The sequence below is a fragment of the Harpia harpyja genome, chromosome 1, assembly GCF_026419915.1.
Source record: "Harpia harpyja isolate bHarHar1 chromosome 1, bHarHar1 primary haplotype, whole genome shotgun sequence".
Taxonomy (NCBI): Eukaryota; Metazoa; Chordata; class Aves; order Accipitriformes; family Accipitridae; genus Harpia; species Harpia harpyja.
The window spans coordinates 15,188,744-15,198,695 of record NC_068940.1 but is presented as its reverse complement, the minus strand read 5'-3'; the positions used below and the strand labels follow the sequence as shown (position 1 = coordinate 15,198,695).

At 40.4% G+C, this 9,952-nt stretch overlaps 1 protein-coding gene across 2 annotated transcripts; it reads left to right on the top strand.

The window, feature by feature from the left end:
* Window positions 1-338: 338 nt before the first annotated feature.
* On the top strand, window positions 339-8,740 carry LOC128138836 (leukocyte elastase inhibitor-like). 2 transcript variants are annotated; one of them, XM_052780453.1, is made up of 7 exons: window positions 339-843; window positions 1,550-1,725; window positions 3,710-3,847; window positions 4,629-4,746; window positions 5,347-5,489; window positions 6,214-6,381; window positions 7,126-8,740. In XM_052780453.1, exons 2-7 carry the CDS (start codon window positions 1,558-1,560, stop codon window positions 7,525-7,527), a joined length of 1,137 nt encoding a protein of 378 aa, XP_052636413.1. In that variant the 5' UTR covers window positions 339-843; window positions 1,550-1,557; the 3' UTR covers window positions 7,528-8,740. The 2 variants fall into 2 exon arrangements, with proteins under 2 accessions (XP_052636413.1, XP_052636403.1); XM_052780443.1 differs by having other exon boundaries at window positions 339-1,009.
* Window positions 8,741-9,952: the final 1,212 nt, after the last annotated feature.

Genomic DNA, 9,952 nt, shown 5'->3' with positions numbered 1-9,952 from the left:
GCGCTCGGGCTCCGCGGGGCCGGGCCGGGGCGGGGGGGGGTGAGGGCTGCCTCCTCCCCTGCCCCCGGGTGCTTTCTATGGGAATGGGGCGATAACGGGACGAAAAAGCAGAATTTTTGGCCTGTCCGTGCCCCACCCCTCCCCGGCGGCGGGGTCTGTGCGGGGCGGTGGGCGCTTCTCGGGCAGCCTTGGGGTGGGGGCTGTAAAACGGCTGGTTTCAGTGAAACGCTTGCACAGTGCGGTAGTGTAAGTAAGTGAAAGTAAAAGTACGCTCTGGGGTTTGTGTTTGGATGCTTTTTGGTTTGTTTGGGGGGGGAATTGTTTAGTATAGAGCTAGATAAATGAACATTGTAAAGATGCAGGGGGGTTATCTGTCTGGCAGTGGAAGCAGACAGTGTTATTCTGCAATTCCGTAGAAAGGCTGTGCTGGAAACAGCCGAATTCTGGCGGAAACTCCTCCGTGTAGTTGGGTCTGGACAGTACTTGTAGCAGTATTACTGGGCTGCTGCCCTGGTTGCCGAGGGCAGATGCACAAATGCCTGCGTCTCAAATGAAACTCCGTGAGGAAACAAGCTAGACACAGCCAAACCCCAAAGTTCTGCTGCAAGCAAGCAAAGAGAAGTGAGACTCTGAGCTGGGTGGGCAGGAATGTTTTACAGCGTCAAGTGGTATTGCTACTAGCCTTTGAGTAGGTTTTTGCACCTGACCCAGCCCTCATACCTTTCACCCTGCCCAAAGGGCCTCCTGGGGAGCATCTCACCAAAATAAATCCCTGCTCCGGCTGTGCAGTGTCAGCCCAGAAGATTTGTCTGTTCGGCGCTTCGCTTCTGCCTTTGCTAGCTGGTACGTCACCTTCAGCAAACAAAACCTCAGGCTCTGCCTGTGCATTTACGGCTGCTCAGCTTTGTTGGGACTCAGGTGCGTTTGTACCTGGACGCAGTGTGCAGGTAGCTCGCTTGTTGCTGGCAAAGCAGGCTGGTGAAGATAGCAGTGCTTTACACCGCTGAAGGTAAGCGTGCACCGGCTTTACGCTGTTGAAGGTAAGCGTGCACCAAAGCCTTTGGCAGGATTGACACCTTTTTGTGGCATGGTTTGTGCCATGAAGATGGGCAGCTTGCTGAAAGGTGTCTTAGTCTCCCTGAGCAGTTATTGTGAACATCCTCGGTGCAGGATTTGGGTAGAAGAGTGGGGGGAAAGCTGCGTGAGTGAGCTCCCTGGGGTGTGCTGGGCCTGTGAGACTAAAGGATTTTAACTTGCAATCCTGCCAGCACACGTACTTCCAATTTCAAGTTAGAAGGCAAGGAATTTTTTCAATAGTGTCTTTGAAGTTAGTGTGATAGGTAAGGTTGGGATATACAATTTATGCGGAAAAAAAACCCATGCTTTTTCAATGTGACTGATTTTTTTTGAAGAAGATGCACTGACAAATTCTTGCTGTTTCTGTACCCAGCTGCAACCTGATTAATTCAGTCTTTATGAATCACACAAGATTAGGTTAATTTTTTGAAGAGTGTTTCCCCGAGTCCTTACTGACTGTTTTATTTTTCAGCTATAACGATGGAGAACCTACGTAATGCCAACAGCAGATTTGCACTTGATCTGTTCAGGAGGTTTAATGAGACCAACCCAACGGGGAATGTTTTCTTCTCTCCTGTTAGTGTCTCTGCTGCTCTGGCCATGGTCCTTTTAGGGGCCAAAGGTAATACAAAAGCACAGGTGCTGAAGGTTAGTAAAAAAAAAATATATATATAAAATTTCTCTTTTGCTTTATATTTTATTTACATTAAAAATTGTTGTGGTTTAGAGGATGGAAAATGAAAGGAGGGTATTATTTTTATGGGCTCAAGAGAAGATTTCTGTCATGCTCAGAGTCTTCCTCAGGCTCATTTCTGCAGTTACCTTCTGCCTGCTCTGCTCCAGAGCCCTCTTTCCATATTTGCTATGGCCCTTGGTTCTCATTTTATTTCAGTTGTTAATTCTTGAAGTAGGAAACTAATTTCATTAATTAATCAGTCTCCATTTAAATTGATAGGAGTTTCCAGCAGCAAGGCCTTATTAGTTTTCTTGAGACATTTGGACAAAGAACTATTGCTTTATAATACAAGGTCACCAATGGTATGCTTATTGCTAATAATACTGTGTATTTTGTAAGAAACACAATAGTAATATATAGGTCTATATTTAGAGGGTAACAACTATAATACATGATGGTGCTACCTAAGTATCAGTATCTTAGTAACAGCTAGGCACTCAGATATCTTGGAGGAGCTTGAGCCCACATGCTTATTCTTACCGTAGCCTTAGTTTAGGTAGGGTAGTTTAACAAAAACTCATTATAAATTGCAAAAATGGCATACATGGGAGTGTGCCAGTTTCCCCTGAGGCCTCCTGCACGGAAGGGACTTGGTCACTATTATTTTTCCCCTTTGTTAGGCTAACGCCCACTGGTGCAAAAGGGCATATGAGACTTCTCATTGCAGTCATCATCATGTATTTGGCTATGAATAATTTCACCTTTGTATTCTGGACTTTAGGAGGAACTGTTTTATACTGTTGAGTGGTGCTGTGCTTACTGCATAAGACAATAAAATTATTTTCTCATTACTTGTACAAACAGACTTAGAATGTGCATTTCATGTAATCAAACTGACAGCCCCGCCTAGAATAAATGTCCTGACAGCAGAAATCATGCGAAAAGAACTTGAGAGGAAAAAAAAAAAAAGTGTTTCAGCACAGTCACCCTCAATAATGCATGTTCCCATACGATAATGCTTTGCTTATGAAAACATAGCTGATTAAGGAGGCAGTGACTGGTAACTGTCAAGGGCTGTTTGCAAGCATATAGAAATCTGTTTCTGTGATCATAATCCTATTGTAGGTTGCCTCCGTGATGTTTTTGCTCAGCTATTCATGTGTACAACAGAGCTTGCATTAATGTGGGCAGCAAGGCCTGACCAAAAACCCGGTGAGATAAAATGAGGGCTTTCCTTTGGAACCAGTGGCTGTTTCACAGCAGTCTCAGAAACAGCCTTTCTCAGTCTTCTGAGAAATATATGGTTTAAATCTGAATGTGAATGTCCCTGCTCTGGTCTAGCCTTCCCTGTCGATGAGGTCTGGCAGCTTCTGCTGTTGTATCTGTAAGCCTTGGCCAGCCAGCTTGCCTCTGGGAAAGGAGGTTCTGGTGAAGAAAAACTGCAGTAATGCATTTGATTTTTAAGATGATGCAGTTTTATATATATATAAGCAATTATATGTTCATAAAACCATAGAAGATAATGGTTCTAAGTTTTCTTAAGACCCAACCTGTGCTAGTTCTGAAAAGCAAAACCCCCAGGTTCTCAAGCTAAAGTGTCTCTATGGCATCGTCTCCCTTTTCAAGTCCCCATCCGGGAATGAGTCCTTGTGCCCAGTGGTCCACGGAGGGGAGGCACGCAGACGTCATGTGGACTGGACTCAGGGTTATGATCAACAGCTTCAGCTGTGACTACGCATAAACCAGGAGCTTAATACAAGTAGCTGACACAGGCAGCATAGCACCGAGGAACAGTTTCATTCACTCTCTGAGGTTTATAGAAGTCTGTAAGCAGCTTCCAGCCTCTTTTCTCTTTCTTCAACCTACCTACCTGCTGGATCAGACCCATCCTATAGATACACTGTATGTTCTTTTAAGACCGTATTAGCAGCAGCTAGTTCACTTCTTTTATTTCAGACACTTCATTTTGACAAAGTTCAAGATATTCATTCAAGATTTCAGACTCTGACTATGGATATAAACAGATGCAATGCTCCCTATCTCTTACGGCTTGCCAGTCGGCTTTTTGGAGAGAAGTCCTACAGCTTTTTGCCGGTATGTTGGTGCAGATCATGATGGAACCCAGTGGGAAAATGCAGCTGTTTTGAGTATTTATGAAGTAGAAATATTTCTAGGTGTATTTCTAAATGTTACCGGGCAGTCGACAAAAGTGTTGCGTACACGCATATGCATTTCCATATCTGTAGGCATCTGTGCATCTCACCTAAAGGATGTTACACAGCAAACCCTTTTCATTGCTTGTTCGGTTCTGCTGCTTTTGGGCTCAAGAGAAAAACCACTTGTCTAGGTTCTTAGTTTTCAGTAACTATCATAACACCCCACTCTGTTGCAACCAGCTTTTTAGGATGCAATTGGCTCTGTGTCTGTTGCAATCAGCTTTTTAGGATTTTCCTTGGTCTAGTACCATGTTACTTAAATATTTTTGAAAACACTGTATTTATTTGGGAGGGGATGCCCAACATGTCTCAACAACATGCCTCTTCACCAGTGAATTATACCCTTGTACGCACCTGGGTTGCTATTTTTAGCCCTCTTCAGCTCTTTCGGAGAGTTCTGTTTTATCCTAGCTGGGCTTGAGCCTGTTTCAGGAGAATGACAGGTAAATATTGCAACACCTGCAGTAAGCACCCCCTCAGCTGTATACATGGCAGATGTATTATGAGGTTTACTCTGAGAGGGGAAAAAACCCCAACCTGTTAGAGCCCCACCTCAGAGCAGGTGATAAACTGTTTGACATGCACCTTATCTACATCATAAAGAGAATGTTTTCTTATCCGCATGCAATGAAAGCTATTCTTATCGTTCCAAAATCTAGGATTTCCTGACTAATACTCGGAAATTATATGGAGCTGATTTGGCTACAGTTGATTTTCTTCAGGCTTGTGATGAAGCCAGGAAGGAAATTAACCAGTGGGTAGAGAAGAAAACTGAAGGTAAACTACTTTGGTTAATAAAGTAACTGGCAGTGTTTCATACTTTGGGAGCAGGAATAGGCTTTATTCTGTGCTGCCTTTAGAGCAGTTTAATTTTGTCCTGGGATATTCACTTGATGCGTTGGCAGAACCAGAAAATACCTAAGCAAGACATTTAAACAGTTCCATAAGTCCTGAGACTTTTCCATTTCTTTGTATTCAGGCCGATGAGTGCAGGAGAGATGCCAAAAGATAGATTTATACTCATGAGCTGAAGAATTTGTTTTAGACAGTCCCAGTCCATATTGTATATGTATTTCTAAATCCAGTAATCCTAAATGAGGGTATTTTCTAATTCTTGTATGATGAGTCATATGTGACAGTTTAAGCTAAAAATATTACATTTTCATCAAATTACTGTATATCAAAAGTTATAGTAGCATGTACTATTAAAAAGTATGAAGTAAGGTGACAAGTACTGAAAGACACTTTATTACAGGAATGGACTGGAGTTCTATATTTGTAGTATTTCAGTGGGATCGGTTTCTTCACGTATGTTTTATATGCCAGCAACTTAGTACAAGATTTTGTTGTGACTTTTTTTTCCTGCCCCCTCTGAAGGCAAAATCCCTAATCTGCTGTCTGAAGGCTCAGTTGATAACATGACCAAGCTTGTACTGGTGAACGCTATTTATTTCAAAGGCAACTGGGCAGAGAAATTTAAAGAAGCCGACACTACTGACATGCCGTTTCGGTTAAATAAGGTAATACAGATACGTCTTGGTAGTATATATCTAACAAAAAGGTCAAATAATATAGGTGCTAAAGTGAAGCTTTGTTTACAGACAAAATAATAAAAAAATATAAATAGAAAGTCTTTAATGAATGTTTTCAGTTCACCCAAAAGAGTTTTTTATGGATTTTAGTATTCTTCTGTATTCAGGAAGCTACTTTGTTGTCTCACTGAAATAGTGTCAGAGACAATTCTCACGTATAGATTGGGACCCTGCCTGAGCCTAGCAGAGTTTCTGTCCACTAGCAGTTTCAGCTGCTATGAACTGTGCCTGTTTGTGATGCTAGGTAAACAGCATTAAAATGATTGCACATTTTGGTTAAGCCCCATTTTCTCAAGACACTGTATACAGTCATCTATGCTGAATAGAGTCGATCTTTTTTGACTTTTAACATTGTCATTTTGGGGGCTAGAGCAATATAAAGGTACAGCAACTCGAAGAAATTGTTTCAGTTTCTGTGAGGTCTGTGCTATAGAAGCCAAAGGAGAACCAAATAATACAAACTCATTAAGTCTTCAGAATAAACTGTTATTAAACAGGCAGTCAAGAGTTTGATGAAGGCAGTTTTATAATCACCTGATATAATGGAGGAAGAGTTTTTGCAAGAATGCAATTTTTAACTTGGTTGTTTCCTATCAGTTCTTTAAATGAGTATTTTCTTAACTGTTACTTTTGGTACCTTTTATCCATCCAGAATGAAAGAAAGACAGTGAAAATGATGTATCAGAAAAAGAAATTTCGTTTTGGTTACATCCCTGAAGTGAGGATCCGGCTTTTAGAGCTGCCTTATGATGGAGGAGAACTTAGTATGATCATCCTGTTACCTGATGACATTGAAGATGACTCCACTGGACTGGAGAAGGTGACCCATCTAAGCTAATGCAGTTATTTAATGGATAAGTTCAGCCATTCAAAATTAAAGCCTTAATGAACCCATGTTCTTAGAGCCCCATATATATCAAGCGTATTTTTAGACAATGCTCTACTAGCACTGCAATAAAGAATACGTGCATGTGCTGTATCAGGAAGAGAAGTTGTGTTCTGGTTTTGTAGGTTGTGTTCACGTGTCCTTTGGCTTGCTGAACTGAACCATGAGGGAGACTGCAAAAACAAAGTTATGGGAATTAACTTGCCTTGCTTATTTTTTTTAATGACAACTTTTCTTTCATTACCTTCCAAAGTCAGTATTTTCATAGCCTTAAAGTAGTGACAGTGTTTCCCATTAAATGACCAGGAACACATCAGCTTCTTTGAGCTCTCTGATGATTATTTTTGTTACTTGTTTTTAATTATGTAATTCCATTTAGTTACATTAAACAGTAAGAATGACTGGGTTTAGTTGCTATCAGTGCATGTTTTTCCCTTCTGTACATTGCAGCAAGAAGCAAATGTCTACATTACTTTGTAAAGTATAAACTGCACTGACTCCACTTAATTTTAATAGCATTTGTTTGATCAATATGGAGCTATCAAAGATATGGGTATGGTCATTTTTGTATAGTTGCTTTTTAGTCGTATAGTGCTGTATAAAGTCTTGTAAATGTTACTGAAAATGAAATATTTCTACACTGGTGATATGTAATGATCTCTGTCTTTTTAATTCTAGCTGGAAAAGCAGCTTACCTTAGAGAAGCTCCAGGAATGGACATGTCCAGAGCATCTATATTCCACTGATGTTCATGTGCATTTGCCAAAGTTTAAGCTAGAAGAAAGCTATGACCTTAAATCAGATTTAGCCGCTATGGGCTTGTTGGATATATTTGACAGTGGCAAGGCTGACTTGTCAGGAATGTCAGGGGCACGTGACCTCTTTCTCTCTAAAATTGTCCACAAGACTTTTGTAGAAGTGAATGAGGAAGGCACGGAAGCTGCAGCTGCCACTGCTGGCATTGCTATGCTTTGCATGGTTATGGAAGAGGATTTCAATGCTGACCATCCTTTTCTTTTCTTTATTCGCCACAACCCAACGCAAAGCATTCTTTTCTTTGGCAGATATGCTTCTCCATAAAAGAGAACTTAGCATTTGCAGACCAGTTCCTGCTGTAGTCAATGAAAGCTTTGCTCCTGAATGAGTTGGATTTTGATCCAAGAAAGTTAATTCTCCTGTCTTGAGTACCTGGTCACTTTTTGACTGAGATTCTGCCTTTCCCACTAAAACAATCCCAGAGAAACTGAGAAGTAATTTATTTTTCTTTCTTGAGATTGCCATAAGCTTTAATAACTAAGAAAATCTTAACTGTAGGCAGAAAAAATCTTTTGAAATTGGACTAGAAGTAGAAATACTCTTGGAAGAAATGTGTGTCTTTTAAAGCACGGGATCACTCTGTATGCATCCTTGCATAGGGTTTCTCTGTGTTGACAGCCCCCTGTTGTAATAACTTACAATAATCCAGTCATTCCTTATGCACGCATACTAGGATGTTCTTGCAAAGCTGTTACTCCCCTAAAGTCTTGCTTTTCAATACCTTAATGAAATACTTCTAGGCACCAAAAGGCATGATACTAAACAGCTGAGTTCACAACAGAACTGGGTAAAATAGGTCAGATGATAACATTTGTTAGAGACATCTATTAATAGAGAAAGGATTAAGCTATTTAAACAAAAGTAACCCCTTCCAGTCATTAGCCAGAAAACCTGCAATGCAGCTTTTGAATGAGGAGGAGAAAAATAACAACTTTAGGTGACATGTTTAAAGAGGATTTTTAAAATTTATAGTCTGGTGCCATTTTAGTTATTGAAAACATGAAAAAGTATCAGGGCTTTGAGGTTTTAGGTGCTTGAAGCTAATGGGTGCCTTTCCGCAAGTTCAGAAGTTTTCAATATGACATTAGATTCTGGCCAGAACCTATGTAATCCTCAAAAAATGCTTCAGCTTCCCAGAGGGTGACTGTGTATAGTCTGCAATAAATATCTGATGTGTCTCTTTATGTACAAGGATTCAACATTTACTGAGCTGACTTCCAGTACCTCTTTATACACAAACCTTTTGTACTGTACAACAGCCATATGCCTGGGAGCCACTGTAATTACATACTGTTAGTGTTCTGTTTTTATTTCTGGAGGTTATTTGCTTGTATCATGTATATCTTGGGTACTGTAATATTTACCTGCACAACTTCAGTTCTAAGTGGGGCACAATAATTTCTATAATTGCAAACTTTCCATAATTGCAAAATATTAATTTTGTCTTCATGCAACAAGTAGAAGCCTTTTTCTTAAACTCGTGTTCCAAATGGAAATTTCTGCATGCAATTAAGTATCTCAGAGTACAAAAATAACTGTCTACCTGAAGGCTAGCTCCAGAGAAGGCCACTGGTGCAGCAGGTGTGATCAGCTGTCTGAAGTCCTTGGCCTGTTCAGAGCAGGTGAGAATACTGAAAAACAAATTACTCAGTAGAAGAGATGATTGCATGAACCATCAGCTTCCCCTGCAAGTGTAATGACCCCAGCTGCTAGCACCTACAGGCAGAGAGTAACGGTTTATATGCAATGACACAAGTACTTGGTCTGCACATTAGTAAACGTGTTTCCGTGTGTTAGCAATACCTCAGTTGCAAAGGGTCTGGTAAATTTGTAAAGGAGAGCATGTATTGCAGAGTGCAGATGTGAACATAACCCCTTCTGTGCTGAATGCTTTGGAAACCCAATGCTTCACAAATAAGTGAGAAAAATATCGTCACAAAGCCCATGTAAAAACTTGGAATGGTTTGACTTTGTATTAGTTCTGGGTTTCTGGGCCTTCATCTTCTGCCTTTTAGCAAATAAAGCTTCTGCTGCCATAGATGGGTTTTGGCTAGAGTAAGGCTCAAAAAATCCACTGTAATTACATCCTTATCTTTATATGCTTAAACTCAGTCAATGCATGCAAGATATATGACATCTGAAGGCTTTTAGGGCTGTAATTACCAGGATATCAGAAGAAAGATAAAACCTTGCATAATAGTACGAATCAGTGTAGTTTTATGAGGAGACTCATGTATTTATTACTTTGGTCTCAGTATTCAGTAACTGAACTATTACATTGAGACAAATTTGGCTTTCTACAGACAGGATGCACAAAATAAAATCTCAGCAATAAGAATCTCAATGAAGTCAGCTTCACATTCAACCATTTAAAAAAACCCAGCCAGCCTATTGGCAAATATTCCCTTCCCATAATTCATGTCCCAAATAAGAAGGTTGTAAGTGTTTTTCCTTAATACTCCTTTTTTTCCTGTGCTCCTGTCAGAACAAGTGACTGACAAGGGCTGAATCCAGCAGGGAAAACTGGAATGCCAGCTGTATTCACATTTCTAAAAAATGAAATGCTGCTTCAGCTAGCTCATGTGAAGGACTTTATTTTTAGAACTACTGAATGAACACAGGTCTCACTGAGTTCAAAGAATGGTAATTTTCAGTATGAGGTGCTTTAACTGAGGAAAAAGGAAGAAAA

Bases quoted from the DNA above. Each gene is read 5' to 3' on its own strand.
- LOC128138836 (XM_052780453.1), top strand. From the start codon at position 1,558: ATGGAGAACCTACGTAATGCCAACAGCAGATTTGCACTTGATCTGTTC. The intron at 3,848-4,628 runs GTATGTTGGTGC...TCCAAAATCTAG, and splicing joins AGTCCTACAGCTTTTTGCCG to GATTTCCTGACTAATACTCG. The intron at 5,490-6,213 runs GTAATACAGATA...TTATCCATCCAG, and splicing joins TGCCGTTTCGGTTAAATAAG to AATGAAAGAAAGACAGTGAA.